The 27,992-nt window shown below is 32.0% G+C and overlaps 1 protein-coding gene across 1 annotated transcript; it reads left to right on the top strand.

The window, feature by feature from the left end:
• Window positions 1–357: 357 nt before the first annotated feature.
• On the top strand, window positions 358–26,804 carry LOC108915224 (ribonuclease 3). The gene is made up of 15 exons (XM_018721198.1): window positions 358–996; window positions 6,602–6,756; window positions 8,768–9,205; window positions 9,265–9,382; window positions 9,488–9,864; window positions 9,920–10,179; window positions 13,976–14,133; window positions 14,188–14,395; window positions 14,448–14,694; window positions 15,997–16,349; window positions 17,421–17,777; window positions 17,897–18,058; window positions 18,121–18,281; window positions 22,485–22,630; window positions 25,674–26,804. The coding sequence occupies exons 1-15, from the start codon at window positions 626–628 to the stop codon at window positions 25,991–25,993; spliced, it is 3,831 nt and encodes a 1,276-aa protein (XP_018576714.1). The 5' UTR covers window positions 358–625; the 3' UTR covers window positions 25,994–26,804.
• The last annotated feature ends 1,188 nt before the right edge of the window (window positions 26,805–27,992 follow it).

The following is a 27,992-nucleotide window of genomic DNA, read 5'->3' as shown; positions in this document are numbered from 1 at the left end:
GAACTTTTTAGGTAATGGTAAATAGTTAATGGTAGCGATTGGAGTAGATCAAGCGCTTTGAGATTTGGGAGTTCAACTCGGCCACAGTATACTGATTAGTATACTGTGAACTCGGCCAACTATATAATAATAGCCCTTTTCTTTTACTCATGATTTCGGAATCATAACGTGTTACGATCCGATGGAAACCAATCAGATTGCTAGATTTCGGATCATAATGCGTTATGATTCCGAAATCATGAGTAAAAGAAAACAGCAAATCTACGATTAAAATTTTAATCATCAGCGCACCATACGACGCGTTCCTGTAATACTGTACTAAATCACAACTCTGTCAAAAGTGGTAAAGTGGAAAAGTGATCTACTAGTGATCAGCTTTTGGCTTCTGGCTGCAATCAAAATACATAAGAGAAGAAAACTCTATTTTGCTTGAAAACATAAGGTGATCTGTGCTTAAAAATTATTGGTTCTCAGTCCAAGGCTAATATAAAAGATCGCTAAAGTAGTGGTTAATCTAAGTGAAAAGAAAATCAGTTTCAGTAATTTTGGTCTTGTATTGTTTGGTTCATGTTTCAACCAAACAACATGAGAAAAACAAGATCTCTTAACTTCCTTTAATTAAATTATGGGAGATCATCAGTGGTTTTATAATAATAGTGCACATTATCAGTCAACAGGAATATCGGAATATAATAATCAGTATCAGACGAATGCCTCTGTCCAGTACAATCAGTGGAATCAGTCTCAAAATACTTCAACATTTGTTCCATACCCTCCTGTGCCATCTTATCCTCCACCAGTAGCTGGTCCTTATAACGTTCCACCACCAAATATTGCCCCTCAATCTAATTTTGGATATTGTTATAATTACCCTTCTCATCAACCAGTTAACCAAAATCAATATTGGCCAAACGATTATACCAAGGAGCTGGAAAACTACAAATATATTAAATCTAAAATTGGAGAAAGCTGTACTGAAAATAAAATAAAAGAAAGGTATGTAATGTTTTCCAGATTTCAGACTTACTTAGTTTTATATTAGCACCAATATTAGTTAAAGCCTATATTGCTGGGTACAATATAATTAAATGAATCGAAATAAAGCTACATTTATTCATTTAATTAACCGTTTTCTTTTGCACAAGTTGATCCAATCAAAAACAATTGTGATGGAATTGAATGACATTTCTAACGAATATGCATGTAATTTTTAATTAAGAGTTCTCAAAATTCAGTCACATATTGTAAGGTAAATAGGAATATTATATACATATCATTACAGTATACAGGAATTGTATTATATGTACATATTCTGCACACTTTGAAATAACTGCAGCAGACCGCAACATAATAATTATATTTTATGAAACCAACAACTCTACAGTCCATACAATATTTGTTGAGATAGAATTTCAAGAAAAAAAAACGAAGAAACACACCTTCGTAACTGCAAGCTGCCAAGGTGAATGCCATGCCGCTAATATCTTTCTATCTCGGGTGTCGAATGCGGTCCCAAGAAGGGGTTTTCTTGGAATTCTATCTCAACAATATCGTACAGACTGTAGATAGAATAGTGTTAACACAGTAATTAAATAATGAGGTAACTATAACCATTATTACTTGTAATAAGATAATGCCAACATTCCAGGCTGAAGAGTAATGTTTACCATAAGATTACCAGTTATTCTATGTATTTTTTTTACTATATTTCTCTGTCTTAAAGAGAAATTAAAAAAAGATTATAAATCAATAGTTCTATAAACTTTTGAAAATAATTTTAAACAAAACAGTTTAATATGAATTTGTATATTATATATAGTAAATCAGTTATTGTATCTAGCATGGATCCCAATGGTAATGGAGCCATCGAAGAAGGCAGAGATATACTTCCTTCTAGAAAAAATCAAATTCCAGAAAACCAGAATCCACAAGATCTCGACTTTGTATATGAAGATAGTGATACATATGCCAATGAAATAGCAGAATTATATTCTTATACTGAATATTCTGATCTTCATTATAATCTGTCTGCTTTTGAGGAGCAAATGGCAAAACAACGAATATCATACATGACCTGGCGGCATTTCTCTATACAAGAAAAGACCTCAATAATCATGAAAATACTGGATCAACTTGAATTTAGTAATAGAGAAACTAGGATGAAAAGTGCCAGATGCATTTTGTATATAGCACAAGGTGGTTGGCTTGGAGTACAAAGTGATAAAGAGCAATTTGATAGCGCAAGAGAAAGTTGTGTTTTATTATATAAATTGGGCGCTTTTAATGCATTTGTTGATCTCCTCAATTTAGAAATAGAAAATAGGAACATGGCAAAAAAGTCATCCATATCATTAGTAGATTCTGAAGATTTAAGGATAATTTTATGTGTTTTGTACACGATTGCAGAAACAATCCGCAATGAAAGAGAATCTGATCCTACAATATATAGTTCTTTTTCTAATGAACTAATGAATACCTCTGAGGACGATCTATTAATATTAAAACTGTTTAATATGTTAACAAAATTTTGTAGCGGGGCTTCTCCTCACTTTCCTGTAAAAAAAATATTGCTCTTGCTATGGAAATTGATATTAATATCCTTAGGGGGTACACAAGAAATGAAACAGTTAAAAGAAGAAAAACGAAATAAGGCTGGTTTACCTCCTCAGGAAGAAGATACAGTTGAAATTGCCAAAACATTGAGGCCATCGTCTCCACCCGCATTTGCTGCTGATTTGCTTGAAGATCAAAATCAAAGACGTAAAAGAAGTTTAGTGAAACAAAGTAGTTTAGAAGATAATGAAACTATAGACATGGAAGTGTTTGAAAATGAAGAGAGCAATATTCAAAATAATCAAACATTTAACAAATGGCAAGAAATAACCGTTTCTCCTGGAACAGAAAAAAATGCTAAGTTACCCTGGAAACCCAAGGCTCACAAAAGAATAACCGACATTTTTCTAAATGGAGCCCGAGAAAAATTTATTGGTTACAGCTTAGAAGGAGATTATACAACCCTTTTTGGTCTGCCGAAACCTATACATGATAGCGTACAAATACTAAAAGAACACACTTATATTTCTCTGACTGAACTTCAGATACAGAGGGAGGAAGATATTAGCAGAAATCCATTAACAATTAAGGATGAAATAGAAATAACACCTACAGAAATACTTTACCAAGCTTTGTTCCCTAATTTACCTCAGTACATGATATGCTTGTTAAAAATATTACTAGCCACTACATCTAGAACAAAGACTAGTAGTGATTCTATAAATATACTGGGAGATGTTTTACCAAAGGAAATACCGATGACAGTATTTCAATCGATGAAATTGGGTATAGACGTAAATCGCCACAAAGAAATAATAGTAAAAGCAGTTTCTGCGATTTTAATGCTGTTACTTAAACATTTCAAATTAAACCATGTTTATCAGTTCGAATTCATGTCGCAACACTTGGTTTTTGCCAACTGCATTCCATTAATTCTAAAATTCTTTAATCAAGAGATTATCAATTATGTAAAAGCGGGAAACAACATACCAGTTTTAGATTTTCCGTCTTGTGTTCTAGGAGATTTCCAACCTGATTTAAATGGTACTATTGAAATCGGAAGTGATGCTAACCATTGTTGGAGAAATGTATTTTCAAGTATCAACCTGCTGAGAGTACTGAATAAATTATGTAAATGGAAAAACTCTCGTATTATGATGCTTGTTATATTTAAATCAGCACCAATTCTAAAACGTACCCTAAAAATTAGGCATGCAATGGCACAGCTGTATGTATTAAAGTTACTGAAGATGCAAGCAAAATATTTAGGTAGAAACTGGCGAAAGTCTAATTTAAAGACAGTTAGTCTTATTTATCAGAAAGTGCGACATCATTTAAACGATGACTGGGCGTATGGTAATTATTTGGATGCAAAACCATGGGACTTTCAAGCTGAAGAGATTACCTTGCGAAATTCGGTAGATAAATTTAACAATCGCAGATATGGAATAAATATTGATAACGAATTTGAACCGGTAGATAATAATTTCAACAGTGTTCTCGGCCATAGTTTCGACCTTTCCACGAATTTTCAAAAGCACTATCATTTGTGGTTAGAAGATGAAGTTTTCAATAATGAAGTTGAATGGGAAAAATTATTTTAATTTTATTTAATTATAATAATTTATTTCATATATAAATGTACCTACCTAAATAATATGTCAATGTTGGATGGGAATGATGCTATTAGTCTAATTTATTCTTAGATTCATTCTATTTATTACATGTATATTCAATGTATGAATGTTTAAATGTTTACAACCTTGACTGAAATATACTATTTATTAAAATACAAGTTGAATTTATTTTAAAATTTATTTTAAAATATCCCCTTTCAAACAAAAAAGTTAAATAACAGATATTACTTTGTCGTAACGTAACTTTGTAAGCTGCAGAGATTTTATATATCGTATATATAGTAAATAAATTAAAAACAAAAACTTGAATCGACTTGGTAGAAATATTTTTAGCAAATAAAATATTTTTATTTAGTATCTGCAGACTTGAGACATTGGTAGAATGAACACTTTTTTGGAACTGCTGACTGTGCTGTTTCTTTGTTTAGGGTATTGGCAAGTGCCTATTTATTTTAGAAAATAAATGCTTCACTTGAACATTTGTTCACTAGTAATTTTCAATAAAAGACATGTTTTCATAATGAAAATAAAAGTACATAGAACTGGATTACATAAAATTGAGCTAGCAATTTTTTGTTTACTATAAAAAAGTTTGTGGAATAAGTAACTCAAATATGATTCCACAGATTTTTTAATGAGCTTGAACAATTTATTATTAATTTTAAAACTTGTTTTGCACTTCAAACGATTTTGATATTATGGAAAATGCTTAGGTATTATTAATGGATTCTACCTACTACCAAAAAAAAATCCTCTCCAATTTTGTAAACACCCCATGTGTATGTATGCTACAATTTATCTGAGTATATATTTTAAATTTAACACTGGTACATTTTTATTTATTCATTTAATCATTTAATTTTTTCTGAATTAATGTCAAAAAGGACATTTTTGCATGAACAATCTACACTTTTTCTTGCACAATCAGTATTTAGTAATTGAAAAATTATCTCGCTGTATGCCAAGACAAGTTATTAGAATTTGAATAAAAAAAATACTAATACAATTTTTCAAAGATTATCATCTAAAAGAATCGTAGCAGGCTTACGATTTACAATTTTGAATATGTTATAGTTTTCGAATATACATATATATTGGGGTTTATTTAACAAAAAATATTTGCAATTTATTTGTTTATTACTTATTATCTTAATGGCATGCATTTATGATTAGTTTTGTAAGACAAATAATCAGGAATCATTGATGAAAATTTGTTCTCAAACTATATTTTGTATATATTATGTAGTATGTTGTACTTAGGTATTAGCCACCTCAATAACTTTTTTTTTATTGACCGATTTTCCAAGAACTTTATTTTTGTTAGATCTTAAAACACATTGGAAACATGGCTCTTTCTCTTTAAAATTCAAAGCCATAACCAAAAGAGACCATTTTTTAATGTAAAAATTAAAGAAATGCTTTTAAGGATTTATTTATGGCACAAAACCACTGAATTCTTATGGTTATTTGAAACATAAATATACCAATTTTTGTAGGTAAATAAACAATATAAGCATAAATAAAATAAAGTTATAAATATACCAATCTTTGTAGTACCCGATTCACATATATCAATATTTTATAAATAAAACATAAATGATATTATTTTTGTGAAAATTTGATTTTGGGAATATCAAAGTACTAGTCCTAAGTGAGTTTCTGGAAAAACGTAAGTAAATAATAAAGAACAAATCCCGATAGTTATTTCTTGTCCTGAGCCACAATTAAATTATTATTACAATTAAAATTATGTACTCACATATAATATCCGTTTAGTTTAAGTTAAAACCCAGCAGCTCAGCGTAAATCACCTGGTGCAAATTATATTTCTTATATTGCAAATCTGAGAGTTATTTTAATTGTAGTTATATCTAAGAAGTGTGAACGTAACGGTTTTATTTTTTCCCATTATACTGCAGAATTCCATTTTGATCATAAATTATTGTATTAACGCAAAACAAACTAATTTATCAAAAATACAAAATGGAGATTTATTATATTACAAGAAACTATATTTTTTCTTGTCTACTTGAAACATATATCGGTACTACAAAAAAATTGGTATATTTATTAAGGCGAGAATTTGTTGGAATTTTTACCTTCAAAAAATATCCAACAAATACTTCTACAAATTTTTACCAAAATGAAAAAAAACATTGTTGCAGTTTTTTGCGGCTTTAAATCATGCATTTACGCAAGATCTAACAAAAAAAAGTTTGTTAAAATTGATAAACAAATAAAAAAGTTACGTCTACTCATCCTTAAGTATATGTTGTATACAAAATGAAAGATTATTTTCTTATAGGATGTTTATATTATCAAATATCAGTAGATCTAATACTAGATTAATTAAGTTAAATTTAAAATGTATTAAGTTATCCAAATGTCTTATAATAGTGAGATTTTTTTAGAAGATCACGATCGTCCTCTCCTAAAGTCTCTACAGTTTCTGGAAGGTCTAATAGTAAGGACAGTGTTTCAAAAAGACCTAGATATGATAATTATAGAAGTTACTCTGATAGGAGAAGTTATCGAGACAGAAGCCGAGAAAAATCGAGAGACAGAGGTTCGTACAGGTTGACAAAACAGAGATTAACAGCTTCACAGCTTTTTATTCATCTTGTATCATATATCATCAGCTCCCTTTCCATTTTCACAAATATTTTTTTTGCATATAAAGGCGATAAATATTTATTTTTGCTTAGAATTTTTTAGATTAATTTTAGTATTTCTTTTACATGCATGTTTAAATGTTATATAGTTAATTAGAGATATTTTGCGCGTCGCAATATTTTCCTACAATCTATATATTCTTTAAAAACTTACACAATTTCAGTAGCATATATTTTTTTGTTTCCATATTCTTATTTCAAAAGAAGGAGAAATTGTATGAAATATGCAACTCATCTTGAATTTTAAATTTATCTTTTTGGCACCTTTCGTTTTCCTTTCCAAGGATTTTGTCAAACTGTATCGCATGAGTAGATATTGTTATCAGATTAATGTTACGCTTCTCCCTTGCACATAATTGCTTTTTAGATTTTTGTAAATTGAATATAAATATATTAGCTTTTTATTTAAATGAATGTATCATCTTTAGGAACAGCTTCTTCAAATTGCTTTAGTAGAATATTTCGCTTCATAAAAAATTACAGCCTTCAAAGAAATTATCTTTGAGAGAAAAATGGATTTAAGTTTTATATTGCAATTTTAGTTAAGGTCGAGTATTTGGAGATATTTTTAGTTTAAACTAAACTTCACTCACCTTCATTAATACATAAAAACATGTACCTACAATCAACCAAAACACAAAACATCTACAAGTTCCCATTTTTTGCTGTGGCACTGTTCTCGCATCAGTTTGTGATACCTACTTTTGTTGTTATTTTAAACCATGCCCATTCCAATTGTTGGCTTTTTTTTCGCAGCTGTCAAACTAAAGCAGACCAAATCCTATATCCACGCATTTCCCTTCAAAAGGGCTATTCATTTATGCTTAAAAAATTAGGTAGTGCTATTTAAAAAAATGTCGATGACGTCATAGGTTTATGACAGTTTATGAAAAATATTTAAGCATCGTGACAAAACGACAATTCCTATTTACTAATTGACATGTTTTTGCTTTTTTGTGAAAACGCAACACAAAATAAAATACGAATTATTTGTGTTACTTCTGGGACGCACTGTATATAACATTAAAATAATAAACTTGTTAGGGATAACAAATTTTTTACACCATGCATTTTTTTTATATTTTGTTAAAGAATGGGCCAAACCACTAGATTCTACGATGAAAATTGAAGAGGAAAAGTCGTACAATGTTGCTCACAACGCTTAGTTTTCTTGTTGAAGTTGAAAAAATAAAATTATTTTGTTTATTAATGTTTGTTAATGTTATTTAATTATAAAAAAATTGTTTCTATAACACACGTTGGAAGTTAATGAGGTTACATGTATCCACGAACTGCACATGCATGCCGACTTTAAATGCAGTTTTTTCAAAAACGTTGCCTCTCAGCGATATTCAATAAGTATATGCTGAAAAATAATTGAAAATTTGAAAAATATTTTTTTATTTCCGCTTTACGCAGTGGCGTAACATTTATTTTTTAGAAAAGGATCTCAAAAATATAGTTTGCATGCCACTGGTTTTTTGTATTGACTTGAAATTGAAGCAAATGATGTAGGTTCTCGTTAAAACTCCTCATATCAAATTAGAAAAAAATCCCTTAACATGTTTCTGAGATACGCCTGAAAATCTCGAAAACTAAGCGTTTATGAGCAACATTGTATATGACTTCCCTATTGATTTTTCTTGTAGAATCTATTGGTAAAGTTTGACCCATTCTTTAACTGACTCCGTGTATATTTTACCACATACTTTGATTTTCATTAAAAAAAAATTACATATTCAAAATTTTCTGATTTTCAGAATAGAAAAAAAAATTAAACTGTTAAGCTTATTCAAGTTCTGATCACAACAATTTTGGAGTAAAAGTGTCATGAGCGAAACATGTCGTCATCATGCATTATTCAAACAAAGGACCACTTTAAGTAAACCATATTCCTTGTTTTAGACCGTAAAAGGGATAGAAGCGCAGATAGAAAAAATAAACCTAGTAGCAGCTACAGTATTTCAAAAGTAGATAAATGGAGTCCTAAGGGAAAAGGAAAACCAGAAATATCTGAAAGAGAAGAGATATTATCAAAATGGAGAAAGAACTACTGTTCAACAGAAAGGCAAATAACAGACAAACTCGAAGAACTTGCTACTATGACAACAGAAGATATTTTAGAAAAAGAAAAAAGTATTTGGACAAGAACAACACCTGCTGAACTATACTATATGAGAGATGAGAATAATCCTAAAATTATCCGAGCTACTCCTAAATTAATGCAAATAACAGAAAAATTTTATGAAACGTTGGTATTAAGAGCGTCTAGGGTAAATGCATTGAAACCAAAATATGAACCCCCACCTAGAAAAAACAGAGCAAGACTATGCAAACATAAAAGTAAGAAAGATTGAAGTACATTTCATGAAACAATTAATTTGTTAATATCTTTTCAACAGCTGAAGTATCTAGTAGCTCTGATAGTTCTGAAGAAGAATTAACTGACGAAGAAGACTGCACTATGGAAGAACTGCAAAGGAAACAGCAGCATCCTGATAGATTACATCCCGAAATGTGGTAAATAAAAAAAGAATATTGTTTCACAAAATTCCTTTAGTGGTTGTTACTTTATTATTTCATCTAAAATATTTTTTTAAACTGCAAGATATAAAATATTTCTAGGTTTAACGAGCCTGGTGAAATGAATGATGGACCTTTATGCAGATGTTCAATAAAATCAAGAAAGTCGGGCATACGCCATGGAATATATCCTGGAGAAATTCCACTGCAAAAATGTGATTTATATAGTAATAATGCTGATAAATTGTATCATTATCGGATAACTATATCACCTCCAACTAATTTCCTTATTAAGACGCCAACTATTATTCAGTACGATGAACACGAGTTTATTTTTGAAGGCTTTTCGATGTTTTCACATTTTCCATTGGAAAAACTGCCTACTTGCAAAGTTATTCGATTCAACATCGAATATACTATTCTGTACATTGAAGAGAAAATTCCTGAGAACTTTACCGTGCAAGAATTGGATTTATTTAGTAAGTCCACTTTTTTTATACCATAACGTATATCTTTACTTGTGTTGCGTTTTAGATGAATTTCTATTTAAAGAAATATTGGAATTAGTTGATTTGGATTTCAAGGCTGCAAGTGATAAAAATGGTTGTGCCCAGTATCATTTCATGCCTAGGTTTGTAAGGGAATTGCCTGAAAACGGAAAAGAAATTTTATGCATGGAGGAAGTACTTCAGTATTTATTAAACAGTTCAAAACCATTAATCGAAAAGTCTGAACTTGAAAATATGGTTAAAATGACTCAATACGAATGGCAAAGTTATGCCGATGAAATTAAGGTATGTAATTATAAAATATGTTAAATTTTTACGTTATTGGAAGTAATAAGAAATATGTCAGTGGATTTTTAAAATATCACAAGAAACGTAATTGTCTACTTTTTAAGTGGGTATATTGTCAAATTTCAGAAAAAGTTTGTAACAAGCGTTCAAATAAAAACATGGTCAAGATGGTTCTGAAAATTTGGAAGTAGGGCGTAGCGTATAGCAAATGAACTTAAACGTCATCTGTCAAAGCGCTATATCGCCGCTATCAATTTGAATATTTTCGTTTTAAAAAGCGTTTAAAATGGTGTTTTCTCAAGAACAAAAAGTGTTTATCATAGAGTCCTACTTTAGAAATGGACGCAAGATTGATGGAATATGGAAGTATTCTATTGAGGAATGTTTCATAGAATTTCAAAATCAATTTCCCGGCGTTGTTGAGTACAAAATTTTTCAAAGTGCAGTTCAGCGTTGTGTTAATGTTTTTCGTGAAACGGGCAGTGTAACAAGAAAAGAAGGAAGCGGCCGACCTAAAAAGCGGACTGAAGAATTAAAAGAAAATGTCCAACAAATAATGGAAAATGCGCCAAGAACTTCTGTACGTGTTTTATCACAAATGGTGGGAGTATCAGTCGGTACCTGCCACACAGTGTTAAAAAAAGATTTGCGTTTGTTCTCCTATCGTTTAACTTGTCAGCAAGAACTTCATGAAGTTGATTTTCCGCAATGGGCTGTATTTTGTGAATGGTTTTTAAACAACTACGGTGAACTTCATAATATCACCATTTTTTCTGATGAAGCCTGGTTTCATTTAAGTGGTTACATAAACTCACAGAATATGAGAATGTGGTCTTCTGAAAAACCAGATAACTTTTTTGTCGAGGGCCCTCTACACGCTCAAAAAATTGGAGTTTGGTGTGCTCTCAATCGAAGGAGGATTTATGGACCTATTTTTTTTAATGGTACTCTTACTGCGCAAAGGTATAGAGAAGAAATTATCGCTCCTTTTGTTAACCAGCTGCATGAAAACGAAATTACAAACTTTTACTTTCAACAAGATGGCGCAAGGGCACATACGGCAGGCGAGACGATGAATATGTTGAGGGAAGTTTTCCAAAATCGACTAATAAGTCTCAATGCTGAACATGAATGTCCACCGAGGTCTTGTGATATTACGCCGTATGATTTCTTTTTGTGGCCTTACCTTAAAAACACTATTTTTGAACTGCCTATTCCTGATTTAAACCATCTGCAGGCTCGACTTATAGACAAGATTCGTGAAATTAACAATACCCCGAGCATCTTAGAAAATGTCTTTAATTCTTTGAGGAACAGGTGTGAAAAGTGCTTGGAACAAGGAGGGGGACACTTTCAGCAGCTGCTTTAATTTATTGTTATAACAAGGAGGGGGACATTTTCCGCAGCTCCTTTAATTGTTTGTTATTGTTATCACGATTATTCTTTAAAATAAAGTTATATAGTCATTAACGTTATTGAAACTGACAGCTGCTATACAGCTCGTTGAGAAATGAGGTTAAGTTGGTCGCTATAAGCTACTCCCTACGTCCAATGTGTCAGAGCCAACTTCGACCACGTTTTTATTTGAACGCTCATTATAATTAATTTTTTTTATGTATTACCCTTTTTGGGTATAGGACTACCCTGGATGTTAAATTTAAAAAATCACGATTCAAAATGAAGAATGTTCTATTGTAATAGTATTTTACGTTACAAGTCCGGTAGGTGACTTATTACATTACGAGTTGTTTTACGGACGAGGCGACGTAGGAGCCGAGTCCGGAATAAAAACGAGTACTGTAATAACACCTAACGGCCGTGTATCGTATGATATTTTATTTCATACTGTCTTTCTATTTTTAACGAGCAGAAATTTCTATTTTTTCCTTAAAATTATCGAAATTTTTGTTTGACATCGCTTGATCTGTCATTTTATAATATTGTTAGGCAACATTTACCGGCTCTGATACTGTAATAGCTCACTTACCGGCCGCAAATGAATCCGGGAAATAGCAATATACCGGACAGTATGAAATAAAATAATTAAAAAAAATAATGAAATACTTACTAAATAGTAAAACACATCAAATACATTATCTCCAATTCTGGAGTGAAATATATCAAGCTGATTCTACACAGATATATTTCATATATAAAATACAAAGGTAAAAATTTTAAAAGATTCGTCCATGGACTGGTAAATAAAAAGCATTAAAATAACATGATCAAATTTATGGATATGAAAATTCAGAAGCGTCTATGAAATTATAAATTAATTTGTGTAAAAACATTAAAGAAGAAATTTTTTACCTATTTTAAAAATCTATTTAGCAATTCCTGTTGCGGAATTTCAATAGTTGGGTAACTACAAACATCTATATCACAGTAGTTAGAGATATTATTAAAATTAGACATCATCACGTATATCATTGATTTAAGTAATATGTTAGTGCAATCGGTGGGATATTTTAATGTTATGGCGTGGTGAGAATTCAATCTGGGTACATAAAAATCGATCTGAGAAAGTAACAGTGGACAAACTATGGTATTATGTAGTAATTTAAACAAAAAAGATAAACTATATGTAGGTAATTCTATGATATTTGAATGACTCCATATCTGCTATATTCAATAAAAATTCTTGGCTAATTCCTCTTTCAGGATATTTTCATACATCTTTAAATATAGGAATTTTAAGAATCTTCTCTGAACTGACTCCAGATAGTTGGAATGTGCTTGATAAAATGTAAAGAATACAAGTGAACAATATTCTAATTTCGATCTAACTAAAGAAAAATATAATATCTTTAACACGTTCAAGTGAGAAAAGGATTTACAATTGCGAATAATGAATCCTAACACTTTTATACTTATGCTCACCATGTCATATATATGCTGATTAAAAGACAACTTGGTGTCAAATGTGATCTTTAACTGTTTCGTATCTTGTCGATTGAACTTATGTGAACAGCATTGAGTTTTTCTTTCTTGTATATGTGACTAGTTTACACTTCAGTGTATTTAATGCCAGGTTGTTAATATTACACCATTCAGCTAATTTAACAAGTTCATTTTGCAATACGTCTTCATGTGTGTATATAGAGTTATAAATTTTTAAATCGTCTGCATATAAAAGTCGATTACAGTCAATGAGATAGTCAAATCATTTATAAATATATTAAACAGCAGGGATCCAAGATTTGACCCTTGTGGCACACCCGAAGTTGAAACATAACAACGTAAAACTATTGTATGCTACGTATTGCAATTTTTCATATAAATAACTTTCAAAAAACTTTATTAAAGGTAAACCAAAGCCAAATAATTCGAGTTTTTTCAGTAAAATTTCATGTTGTATTTGATCAAAGGCCTTTGAGAAGTCCGTGTATATCACATCAACTTGATCGTGTGTATCCAATGTCTGAGATATAAACTGAGTCACTGTAATTAAATTAGATACTGTTGATCTGTGACTTATAAATCTATGTTGAAATTAGGACATATAATGTCTAATAAGTGGAAATATACTATTATACACATCCCTCTCCAAGACCTTTGCATTGCAACGTTTGGTATAATTGTTATAGGTCTATAATTGCATATATCGGACTTATTTCCACTTTTCAATACCGGACATTCTCTTGCAAGCTTCCAACAATTTGGAAAAGTTCTTGTAGACAAGGCTAAGTTAAATATTGTTAAAAGTGGATTGGCTAGAACTGCAGAACAATCTTTCACCTAAAAACTAGTGGTCATGACCGGATGTCAAAGAAAATATATTTTATTATTTAAGGGTATGGTTGTAACTTATCCTGGGAAAAAGCCTTGCTCGGTAAGAGTGGATCAACTGGATCGGAATATTGATTTTCAGAAAGAAGGCGACTATAAATTTCCAGAAATTGTGCATTTTGGTATTCGTCCACCTCAACTAAGCTACGCCGGTAATCCAGAGTAAGCCGATATAAAAATAATTAAAGATGTTAATGTAAACGTATCAATTTTAAGGTACCAAAAAGCTTGGAGGGATTATGTTAAATTTAGGCATTTACTAGCAAATATGTCTAAACCTACATTTGAAGATAAGAGAAAATTAGAAGCAAAAGAAAACAAGTTGCAGGAAATGAGAACGCAAGGAAAAATGAAAAGAGATGTTACAGTAGCGGTTTCATCGGAAGGCTTTTACAGAACCGGAATTATGTGTGATATTATTCAAGTAAAAACAACTTGTGATAAATTTTCTTTATATTTAAAGATTTAATTTTTAGCATGCTATGTTACTTCCTGTCCTTGTTTGTCATTTACGTTTCCATTACTCCCTCAATGTTCTCGAGGAATGCATAAGTTATAAATTCAAGAATCGTGCACTGTTGCAACTGGCATTAACGCATCCGTCATATCGTGAAAATTTTGGAACAAACCCGGATCATGCTAGGAACAGTTTGACCAATTGCGGAATACGTCAGCCTGAATATGGAGATAGAAGGATACATTATATGAACACCAGGAAGAGGGGTAAGCGCAGTAATATAGATTTCTCACATTAAATTAGATAGAAAATAAATATAAACAAATAAAATACAAAATGATTACTTTTTACCACTATTCTGTGCAAATTCTAGGTATTTTAAGAGAAACGTTATGATGCCTGTGATAAAATCATAGTGACATGTCACAAAACATGCAATATCGCTATTTTCCAATATATGCTATTTTTGATAGATAACAAATAAAAAAAGTATACTTGTTCAATATACAAGGTGTATACATTTAGTACTTTTCAGCCTTATATCTCAGAAATTAAAACAAATATCTAAGTTCTGTAAAAAGTGTTGTGAAGTTAATTTCGATCTCAGTAAAAATAACATTACTTCTCATATTGGTATATACAGAGCCTTTATAAATGATTGCAATCACATGACCGCCGAACTTAGGCAACCAACATTGCACGGCTGGTACTATCAACTAAAAATCCCTAAATCTTAGCGTCACCAATATTTATGATTCTTTTACAATGAACTGTTACGTGTTCGCTCAAGATAATGCGGTTGCTGATTGGTTGAATAACTGAAGTAAATAAAATTACCAGATTTAGCATAGGTATCCTTTGAGGATTACTTTTATTACTATTTCAACTAGCACAATTTAATATGAACAAAGTTCTAGAATACTAGACTTATAATATTTATTGTTTAAAAAAATGATAACTTTTAAATTCAATTGGGATATTTTTATAAGTCACTCTAAATTTAATAGTTTTTTATTTAGATCAAGTTTCAAAGTGTCTCCATAAAAATTTATTGGTTTTGGTATATCATTTTATACCGCCATGAAAACGAATGCTATTTGTGTGTAGAACTGTAATTTATAAGAGACAAACTTTTTTACAAACTTATATTTTTTGATTTGGACATATTGGGCTAGGTAGTTTTAAACGGAACACTCTTGACTTGAACTAAAATTTTTACAATAATAAAAAAACAACAGACTAGTGTTTAATATGTTGCAATGTTATTTTAAAGATATGCAAAACATTTTTTTTCAAGTACAAAAATTAGAAATTTTTTTTAAAAAACTGCACTGATATTTTTAGATAAGAATTTACCAACGGAATTTTGGCACAATGTGACGGCCTCCTACAAACGGACAAAAACGCTATTAGGAAATAGTAATCCAGGTTATTTTAAGAAATTTCTGTTTTTAAACGTTTTTTTTTTTAATTTCCAAAAAAGCTCTTACTGTTAAGTGATATTTACCAACAATCAAAAGATTTAAAAGACTCTTTGGAAAAAGAACTGATGTTATTTTCTCTTGTAGGTATTAACACGCTAATAAATATCATGTCCCGTTTTGGTAAACAACAAGAAACAGAATCAAACATAACTCATAATGAACGATTGGAATTCCTGGGAGATGCTGTAGTAGAATTTCTTTCTTCTATTCATCTGTTCTATTCATTTCCTGATCTAGAAGAAGGTGGCTTAGCAACATACAGAGCAGCAATTGTTCAGAACCAGCATCTTGCAGTCCTGGCCCGTACTTTAAAATTAGATCAGTTCATGCTTTACGCCCACGGTTCCGATTTGTGTCACGACTTGGAACTGAGACATGCAATGGCGAATTGTTTTGAGGCATTAATGGGCTCCCTATTTTTGGATGGAGGAATTGAGGTAAAAAAATTATGACTAATAAATGTAATGTATGTTTAATGTTATGGGCACCCTAATTCATGCCCTATCATCCTGGCTTACCGGTGAAAAACCTAGGAGTGATGTTGGCCGTGCATTTCATTGTCATTTGTGCGTGTGAGTGAATTTGATGCTTTGCTTGATCGAGTGTATGGCACATGTTTTTTTGGCAGTCAGTAATAATCAACAGTCATATCTTGACAACAGCTTGACCAAATTCGTCTTGTCCACAAGTTTCAGATGTGCAGTAGCATTTGCTCATATATTTAAATATATAATATAAGACCTTCTTCTTGAAATAACTACATTTAATAGACCTAAGTAATAACTTTGCACGGAAAGTACCTGCCCTACTATTAAAGTCTGATGTGTTTGTCACTCCCACCACTGATTCTCATGGTCAAGTTGTACTCATTTGTCAGCAGCATCAGCAGACCAGTTTTGTTCTTATTCTCATTATTCCATAGGTGAGACGACCGAGATGAGGTAAGATAATAATTGAGCTATTTGCTGTCTATCTACCAGTGTTTTGAATGTGAGTGTTGAGTATCTTAAAATGCCATTGCTACTCAATGCCTTAGTTTGTACTCACTGGTAAAGAATGACCTACTAATCTGTAGGTGCAGGTGAATGATCTTAGATATTTACTAGAGACTGACGGTGGAATACTGGATAAAGCAGTAGCTTGCAGAAGTTGTTTCCCAAAACATAATTATTTAAAAGGTTTGTTTCATCAAGTGCAAAACAACTCATTCTTTCATATCGCCCACCGATTAGTAAGTCACGCTTTGCCAATGCATACAAGGTAATGCTTTGTACCATTAGGCAGTGAAATAGATTGTTGTCATTCTACCTATGGCATATTGATGAGAACTAATAAATTCGAAACTGGTTTATGTCTGATGATGATGCTGACGAATGGTCTTAGCCCTTTATTAGATATTGGGAATTCAATGCTAGGCCGAGCATATAGATCACAGAGTAATTGTTTTCCACAATATCATTAAAAAGGTAGGTTACATGCTAAATCACATTATTGGTAAATGATTTCAGGTTGCTGATAAAGTATTTTCTGCGACTTTGTTTAACAAACAAGATTCGGAATTGTACGAGATATGGGTAAATCTTCCACCGCATCCACTTCAGGAACAAGAACCTTTGGGAGATCGGCAATGGATAGATAAATTTGAGTTGCTCCAAAACCTAGTGAAATTCGAACAGTCCATAAATGTGGAATTTAAACACATCAGACTTTTGGCTAGAGCCTTCACCGATAGAAGTGTGGGTTATACTAATTTAACCATGGGATCTAACCAGCGGCTGGAATTTTTAGGAGACACAGTTTTGCAGCTTATCGCCTCCGAATATTTATATAAATATTTCCCTGAACATCATGAAGGACATTTATCAGTAAGTCTTATTGTCCCCAGCAAAAGACTGCGTTCATCGATATTGAAATATTTACATAGCCAAGATATTTCTTGGTCTTGGCCAAATAATTGCAAAGATTCTGATTGTGTAATTTTTAGTTGTTAAGAAGTTCCTTGGTAAACAACAGAACACAGGCTGTAGTCTGTGATGATCTTGGTATGGCAAAATATGCCGTTTATAACAATCCTAAAGCTGAATTAAAAACTAAGGATCGTGCAGATTTGCTCGAAGCATTTATTGGTGCCTTGTACGTAGATCAGGTATGTAGGAATAAAATTTATATTTCATGAAATACAAAAAAATAAAAAATAAATATTTTTAGGGAATGGAATATTGCGAAGTATTTTGTCAAGTAACTCTATTTCCGAGACTGCAAGACTTTATAATGAACCAAGACTGGAATGATCCAAAATCAAAATTGCAGCAATGTTGTCTCACTCTTCGTACAATGGATGGGGGTGAACCCGATATTCCAGTATATAAGTAAGTATTGTGTTAATTATTCGTTCTGTATTTTATTGAAAACTGTAAGTGACAGATAGAAATCACATTGGACGTTTTTAAAAAATTATTGGTTGAAACAGGTTTTAGACTTAGTGGTAACAAGAATAAATTGCAATTTAATAGCGTCTTTTCTGTTTTGCTGCCGGTAAGACATCAGAGATATTTTCAGATGATTTCAGCATGTTGCAGAGTATTTTAAATGATTTTAAACCAGGTTGAACTATAACGGCATAAATTCTCATAACATTACAATGGACTTTTTTAATGAAATAAACCCATGTACCAAAAGGGTAAGTCAAGGGTTTTGTTTGTGAAAATAGTTTAGCCTAACCACAAACCACCTGCTGATAGATCGGATAGGTATTTTTGAAACATCAATGACATATTGAAGTGTGCTGTATACATAGTGATGTGAATTACATATTTTCTATTTGTCTACTGTTTTTAGTGTGAGGTTTTTGGATAAGCAAAACTATTTTCATAAAACCTTTGACTGATACTTTCTGCAAAAGAGTCAATTTTTTTTATTTATTTTTTTTGATGATGCTACTTATTTTTAACTTAAGCTGCATATTTAGATAATTTTTTATAGAGTACAACTCCAATCATCAATATAATGGAGTAAATATTGGCTGCATTCACCCGGTCCCAACATTTGCAAACATTAGCAAAGTATTTATATTTGTTTGGGTGAACACTTACGTTGATTTCAAACATGTTAAGTAAACGGTCGCCATTTTTGCAAACGTAAAATTTTGGTATTTGCGTTTGTCAACAGGCGTTTTTGTCATAAAAATGGCGGGCACTTCAAGGGAAAAAATAACTTATTTTTATAATGGATTTACATATAAAATTACAGAAACAAATGATGTACACCATAGGCTGGAAGGTAAGCGAGAAAGAGCATTAAAATTATAAATAAATGACTTAAATGTGAATAGAAACAATTTTTTTTTACTTTTTATAAAAATCCTTTCAGATGAAATGCAATTTATTAGCTACTTAAAGGAAAATTCAAATGCTATTGAGATCTCAACACAGGAAAACAACTCAATTGATCAAGTTTCCTCCCATAATATAATGGACAAAGATATAGACAAGGAAAATGACGGCATGTATTAAATCTAACCTATAATTATTATTATTCACACCATTAAAAAGAAATTACGGTATTATAATGTTTTTTTTTTATTACAGATCAGAAAGTGTTTACTTAGAATACGAATAGCACTAAATGATTAATTGCTGAGTATAGTAAGAGGATAGATCGATTTCGGGATCCCAAAATAAAGAAAAAGGGCCTTTGAGGAGAAATAAAGCGTGTATTTGACAAACACTGTTATGACGTGACACCGTTATTATTAGATATGAAATTTAGAAATTTAAAGCACCATTACAAAAATATTAAAGATAATAATAAAAAATCTCGAACTGGTCGAGGTAGAATATGCTGGGAGTTTTTCGAAGAAATGGATTCTTTATTTGAAAACGATAGAACTATCAATCAAGGGAAAATATTGACCACGATGCCAGAAGAAGCAAGACAACACTGCACAGAAGCAAGTGAAATTGCAATGGGGCCCGCAGAAGAAAGTCGTTCTGAAGATACACCAGATACGTTAGAGATTATGTCAGTATCGGGTCAGAAACGACCCCACTTAGAATAAACACCGACCTCATCCAAAAGGCAGAAGAACCGAGAAAGTCGTGGGCTTTATCGTTTACGACAGGAATATATGGTAATTGAACGTCAAAGAGTAGACAGCTTAACCAACCTTGTTCAAGAATTGAAGAATCACAACAATAAACACGCAGAAAGAAATAATTTACTTAAACAATATTTGGAGACTAGAAACAAATAAATAACTAGGCTATTTAGTGTAATGAATAATGAAATTTAATAAAGTGCTCGTTTATTTCTACAATTTTGTTTTATTTAAATTTTTGTGTACAGATATTTACAATATGTCTTCTTTTTTGTTCAGTTTGTGCATTAAAACCTTCCTGATTGTCAGCTACCGCAGGTATTATATTTTGTGGTTCATTTTCTTCTGGTAGATAGTCGTCTTCTGGATTATTGTGCAATAATAAGAAATTGTGTAAGACACAGCATGCTAATATAGTTCTTGACGCAGTTTCTGGCTGATTTACTTCTAAATATTTCAGTCGTCTCCATTTACCTTTAAGTAGACCAAATGCTCTCTCAATAATAGATCTAATTGATGATAATTTGATATTATAAATTTGCTGATCTCTAGTTAAATGACCATTGTCTTGATACGGTTTCATTAGTGATGGGAGCAAGGGATAAGCTGAGTCTCCTATCAAGTGATAAAAGGGTGGTAGGAAGTTATCTCTTCTGGTCAACCGTTCATATAAAGGACTTAAACGAAAAACTCGTGCATCATGCATTCTCCCTGGTGATCCCACTGATATATCAATAAATATAGCATGTTCATTACATACACCTAAAATATACACATTATATTTTGTATAATTAATTTTAAACCATACATCATACCTTGCAAAATTACCGAATGAAACCCTTTTCTATTATAATAATCAAATGCGTTTCCCACAGGCTGTTGAATGGCAATATGGCACCCATCTATTGCCCCGATGACTCCAGGGATTCCAGGAGAACGTACTTGAAATACCTATTAAACATTTACACGAATGATTATAGCCACATTCAACTAAAAAAAACAATAGTAGCATACATTGACAGATTCTTGTAAAGATTCCTGATTTGGCCAGACAATAAATTCATGCTGACAAAGATTATCTACCACTTCATTAAATATCTTGAACAGACTGCTTTGTGCTATCCCAAAACGATCTCCACATGCCAAAAAGTTTTCATGCTTACTTAATAGCCATATTGTTGCTAAAACTTTTTTCCTTAAAGGAATATGCTCATTCGGATTTTGGTGTACTCTTCTGATATGATTTAATAATACCTAAAAATTCAACAAAATTACAACTGTTGCCATACCAAGTAATGATTACAAACTGCTTACATTAAAACTATCTCCGGACATTCTAAAATGTTCTCTAAATTGTTGGTTTGTATAACGTGGAATGACTTCCTCAAAATAATTGAGATTTCTGTTTACCTCACCACGCTCTTGAGGTATCATATTTTCTTCAATAAGTGGCGCAGCTAACTGTACAGCAGCTTCAGCTATATTTAAGATGATATTTTCATTAAAAGCCAAAGCCACAATATCATCCATTGTTTAGAATGTACCTTAAATTCCAGTTGGTTAATTGTGTTAGGTTCGAAATTTTTTTTCTACTTTTTTCTATTCCCCGTGTCGATTCACCAGAACACTTCAACAGTTATAAACCGTTTACAGATTAAACACAAACTTATTGTTAACTGTTTGGACCGGGTGAATGCAGCCATAACTTTCATAATGAAGTTCTTAATAATTGGACTAAAGAAATAATATTTTGTCACTGAAGAAACAATACCGCTTAAGTGACATTTTTATCAAAATTCAGGTTTCCCACAAAACACCTAAATAATGCGAATTTCCATTGTCTAATACCGTATTTTTGAAGTGTTTGCAATTGAAGTAATAATTTGTTGGTTACTTTGATACCAAGAACCTAAAATTAGATCAGGTTTTCATTAATCACAGTTACGAAGCAGTTTTTTTGGTCTCCTGAAAAGTTGACATTTTTGTACTTAGGTGGTATTGTTTGTTCAATGACGATTTGCTATATTTTCTAGTTTTGACTGATTCAAATAATGTAATTTTCTCCTAAACCAAAAATCTCTGTAATTGCCTTTACTTGGTGCAATCTTTATACTGGCCACTGTGTTTTTTGTTTTAGATATAATTTTGTTCTATTAATATTTATTAATTTCATTTCCAAGATTCCAAGGAAAGGGTAATCCTAAAGTAATCCCTGAAAATCTGAAAATTTCACAAAACTTTTAGGTCAAAATTCAGTTTACAATCTGAAAATTCACTGAATAATTCCAGCGTCTACATTAAAAGCTTATTCCTAAATTAACCATGTTTTGAAAATTCGCCCATTATTTTCTATTAAACTAACGTGTTTTTTGTGAAACTTGATTTTAATGTTTTACTGTATTTAGTATACAATTGATTTAAGTTAAATTATTATAAATCTTAAATCATTATTACACCTTATATTATTCTTATCTAGGGTGATTGAGTGCAAAGGACCAACAAACACTAGAGTGTACACAGTTGCAGTATATTTTCGGGGAAGAAGATTAGCCAGTGCTATGGGACACAGCATACAGCAGGCAGAGATGAATGCTGCGAAAAAAGCTCTAGAAATATCACAAGGTAAATGAATCCTAGAAAATATTTTAAAATTAGTATACAATATTATAGACTATATTCAATATAGGGTTGTCTGTCATGGAGATATAATAGTTACAGTGTGGCTCAAATTAGAAAAAAGTTACCCATTGAAATGGCTGCAAGTGAAAATTTTCAAGGTCAAACGGCTTTAAATTAATCTGGAAATTTGTAGTTGCATTTGCAATATTATCGAAAACCTGATGTTCGTGAGGAGGATTGTCATTTAGATTTTAAAAAACTAGACCTATTAGTTCGGTTTGTGGACTTCTGTGAACATTAACGCACCCCATACATGTATGTTCCAAAGAAGCTTTGAAGCTTTGTGGTTACGACAGCCTGGCGTGATGTTCCCAAAATTGTTAAATCCCTCCTTATTCCACATGCCCGACTTTACACTCACAATTAAACACGGCATACAGAAAAGTTTTTTTAAATAAACACTTCCTCACAACCACTTATACTCCGAATACCATTCATTCCGAAACTTCCGATCATACACATTGTCTTTTGACTTCCTCTTTTTTCCATATCGAGAGAATAAGGTATAGGTCTCTCGCAATTTAAAAAATCCTTTTTGTCCTCAATTTTCCATCTGGAAAATTACGTTTCCAATAAAATACACACTGGACCATACATAGGAAACATTTCTACAATTATTATACCAAACGAATATTAACTAAGAACCGTTATAATCGTGCGCTGGGCGACGCGTATCGTTTAAACTGTTTAAAGGCAAGCGATGGGCGATGACAATGCTGCTTCAATATCCACGTCACTCGTTCCCCCACGCCGTAGTTTACTCCCGTGTTGGCCGCCTCGTTTGCATTACAACCGCCGTAAACAATGCTTCGGAGAAGCAGAATATAGGCTGATTTTTCGATCTGCGTCACTTGCGTATACTATACGTTGATGTTCGCGCTCAACGAAGGCAATGTTTTTTTGGAAGGTGTTTACCAACTATAAAGTAAAAAAGTTCATATGAACATGGGTCCGGAAATGCTTCCTAAGGGCACAGGGACCCATTGAAGAAGGAGGAATGGAAATCATTTTTTTGCAATATCTCTCAATCGCGTTGTGATAAATGAATGAAATTTGGTATACACAGCTAAATTTTGATGAGCAATTTGATGGACTAATCCATTTATTTCCACAAGGTCCATTGGGGTGGGTACGGGGGGGCCCTTGGTACTTTGCGTGTGTAACTTTTTCATCTTTGACTTTTTAACAAATTGGACAGCAAATTCCGTTTTCCCGAACTGTTTTACGTTAAAAAGGTACTCTTGTTTCAAATCGTTATCTTTAACGGTTTCTGAGAAAATCGCTCTTGAATTAATCCCACTTTGGTCAATTTCATAGTAATTTAAACAAAAAAAAATAATAATAATTTTCCTTTCCTCTCTTTTCCATTTAAAGGATTAATTTTTATTTAATTTAATTTTTTATTATTATTTTTTTATTAAAATTAGATTAAATTTAAACAAAAAAATTTTTTTTGTTTAAATTACTATGAAATTGACCAAAGTGGGATTAATTCAAGAGCGATTTTCTCAGAAACCGTTAAAGATAACGATTTGAAACAAGAGTACCTTTTTAACGTAAAACAGTTCGGGAAAACGGAATTTGCTGTCCAATTTGTTAAAAAGTCAAAGATGAAAAAGTTACACACGCAAAGTACCAAGGGCCCCCCCGTACCCACCCCAATGGACCTTGTGGAAATAAATGGATTAGTCCATCAAATTGCTCATCAAAATTTAGCTGTGTATACCAAATTTCATTCATTTATCACAACGCGATTGAGAGATATTGCAAAAAAATGATTTCCATTCCTCCCTCTTCAATGGGTCCCTGTGCCCTTAGGAAGCATTTCCGGACCCATGTTCATATGAACTTTTTTACTTAGTTTTGATCATAGAATCGGCCTGTTTGTGGTTGGCAGCTAATTATGAGACACCCTGTATATCTACTATTCTCTCCAACGTTTTAAGGAGGAATGACGTTAAACTTATTCATTGATCTGCAGCCAGCCTAGTGCAATTCTGTCTTTGAAGATGTGATTTAGAACCAGATCTAAACAGTCCAGCCCCTGCCGCAACAGTACAGATAGAATTCCATCAGCTCCTGGTGATTTAAATAGGTCAAAAAAAACTTATTGCCCATCTTATACGTGATTGACTCACCACCTTCTTGGCAATCTCCCAGTTCTGACAAGACCCGGTCATTACCCTTTGCTGATAATCCCAGTCATGTTCATCTCCATGGTTAGATAGCCTGGATTACTCCAATGTCTCCCTTCCAGTTCTGGTGTATTCTCCACTCTATGTCTTAAGAGCCCCGAGTTTCACATTACTGATCTCAGAGAGAGAACATTATGGAACACCGTCGATATCCTCACAGAACGTCCTCCAAGAATCGCTCTTCACCCTCCTAATTTCCTCATTGTACTCAGTGAGAGTTGCTTTGTAAGCTCCCACTCTTATGACCACTTTGCTCTATTAAATAGTTTACTTGCCTGTCCTCTCAGTTTTGTGAGTTCCTTGCTCCACCAGTATCAGATTAGTATTATGAGGAACACATACTATTTATTATCCCTAAATACACTTAAAGTTACACCTAGTATGTCTGATGACAGCCATTTCAATGGTCACCTCATGGTACAACTTTTGTTAGAAACACGGGGGTTGTTCACCCCCCCGATTAAAACACATAATTTCAACAATTGGTTTATTCCTTCAAACGACAGAGTTGACTCTTATTTATTTGCTATGTCGGGACTCTGGTGACTCCCGTGACTCGACTTCCGTGCTCGCTGACCCTGCGGACCGCGCTCCATCGGCTGACCTCGACTGTTCGCGCATTCCGAAAGGGGTTCTGGCTGACTCAGTAATAGCGATGTAGTGGATGACATCCCTCTTTAATAATTAGCATCTAACCATTTCAATGTTTTCAATATCCCCACTGTAGATATCCTTATTTTCGACTTGTATAAAAATGCAATGAGAATGAGAAATATATTTCAATATTACAGATCTTTTTCCGCAACTGGATCACCAAAAAAGAGTGATCGCCAAGAGCATGAAAAAACAAAGGAAAAGGGGAAAGAGTGTATCTCGATCCAGAAGCATACCCTCGGTTACAAAATCACCAAAGAGTTATTCCCGGAGTAGATTTAGACGTTCAAGGTCTAGAACTCGATCGACGAGTCGTGAGAAGAAATCAAGAAGTAAAACACCAAGCACGTCTAAGAAAAAGTTGAGTTCGCCTAAAGATACCCGAAAAGATAGTTCGGAGGTGGAAGTCAGCTCGTCTGACAGTGAGGCTAAATCGGAGGTAGAGAATGAAAAGTAGTAATCTTTTTATCTATTTTTTCTTATCGTTTGGCATAGTTTAGTCATACAAAATGTTCTTAAATAAGTAGTAGCACTTGTGATGTGCATACAGCACACAATAATAATGATTATTATATTAATTAATTCACGCACGACATATTCTGCTGGACACAATATGTCCCTGAAGCTTTTTAAGTGCAATTAGTTAGGTATACCTTTTGACAATAGAATAACTGGTCATTATACATAAGTCTTTTACTACAAACTTGACAGTATTTGAATTAACTACTTTTAAGGCCTGCGAATACAAACGCGGTAGCGATGGCGGTGGCGGTAGCGGTGGCGTTATTCGAATTTAAATATACCGCTCGTACCGCCACATGTATGTTTTGACCCGTTTGTTTCTATGTGTTACATTCAAACGCCACCGCTTACCTTACCGCATATGTATGTGCAGGCCTTTAGTTAATTCGGAACACAGTACACAAATCATTTTTAAATATTGTGATAGAATTTTTGGGTGTAAAAAAATATATTTTATTAATTTGCAACATAGAGTTCTATAATTAACCCTATGATAATTAAGCGATAAATTCAAAAATAATTTGTTTATTTATTTATTTTTTTGAAAATTATGTTTAATTGTTATAAATATGAATTGGTATATTACTTAATTTAATTTAATTTTATTCATTTGATTGTAATTTATGAAAAGGAAATACAATATAATATCATGAAAGCTCGTCATATTTTGGTGTATAGCCCTATTGTTTGTTGCTTTTTACTATATTAACATTATTCTTAAAAACAATATAGGTAAATATATAAAATTCATGCTTTATTTTAAATTCCAACCATATCGATAAAGTTTTAAGGTGTCTCAGCCTAATAACATGCCAGAATGGTTCTATTTGTGTTTCACAAATAATCATTTAATTGTTATTGTCTGAAGTATTTTTTTTCTTTATTTTTTGGATATTTTTCCAGCTGTGAATGAATATAAAAAATTAGGGAAATAAAACCTTGCACAAGAACGATAAGTCAAGGGTTATTTTTATGAAACTAGTTTTGTCTAATCAAAAAATCTCACATTGAAAAAATACAAAACATCACTTTATATCATACATTTAAAAAAGTTGTTAACGTTCTATCTGTTTTCGACTCCCAACATTTTTTCCACATACTTCTCTCCTATACTGATCATTACCTAGTTTCAATGGATGACCTTGTTTCCAAAAAGTGGGGGCGAGACGTACTCTGTGTGTTTTGCGCATGTTCCATAAATAGGCGCGGTTGCATTTAAATTTAAAAGACAGTCACGGCATGCTCTGTACTATAGCCGCTTTATTGTATACATATGAGATATTAAATCTATTTTCACTGAGTTCACTTCAATTTCTAAATGTTTACTTTTCTACCATTTTCTTATATGAGTCCTCTATCGATAGGCTCCTTATCTAACACATTATTTTACTATTTATTTTTTACTATTTATTAATTTCAATAAATAACGTAAGTATCTGCATAACCTATTTAATATTTTGCAGGCTCAAATAAAATAAAACAGAATACAAATTTATATGCTTTTAAAACTATATACATATGCATGTTCGTAATTTTGGACATTTTTTAAATGACTGGTTTATTTATTAAACAAGACTTAGTATTTCAAAAAATCGCCACTATTCGCTCAAGCCGGGCACAACTGACAATCTTTTTTTTATAAAAAAAGTTCATTATATAATTATTTATTATAATGGTTTCTGCAGTTTATTTGATAATATAAAAAAAACATGCTATAAAATATCTGTAAGAGACCAATCCGATAATAATGTCCACGATTAAGGTGGCCATATCCCTGGCCGAGAAATGGTGAAATTTCTGGCATATTTAGGTACTGAAATCTTGAAAAGTAAAACGTGTAGAACAAAAGTAAGCACAAAAATAAAATCCTTGATGTTTTATTTATTCATTGTTACCATTTAAATTTACCCAAATAAAATAATAACAAAAAAAAA

This window comes from Anoplophora glabripennis, unplaced genomic scaffold (assembly GCF_000390285.2).
Source record: "Anoplophora glabripennis isolate ALB-LARVAE unplaced genomic scaffold, Agla_2.0 scaffold1234, whole genome shotgun sequence".
NCBI classification, from domain to species: Eukaryota; Metazoa; Arthropoda; class Insecta; order Coleoptera; family Cerambycidae; genus Anoplophora; species Anoplophora glabripennis.
The sequence above is the reverse complement of the archived record's forward strand: the minus strand, read 5'-3'. Positions and strand labels throughout refer to the sequence as shown.

Bases quoted from the DNA above. Each gene is read 5' to 3' on its own strand.
- LOC108915224 (XM_018721198.1), top strand. From the start codon at position 626: ATGGGAGATCATCAGTGGTTTTATAATAATAGTGCACATTATCAGTCA. The intron at 997-6,601 runs GTATGTAATGTT...AGATTTTTTTAG, and splicing joins GAAAATAAAATAAAAGAAAG to AAGATCACGATCGTCCTCTC. The intron at 9,383-9,487 runs GTAAATAAAAAA...AAATATTTCTAG, and splicing joins AGATTACATCCCGAAATGTG to GTTTAACGAGCCTGGTGAAA.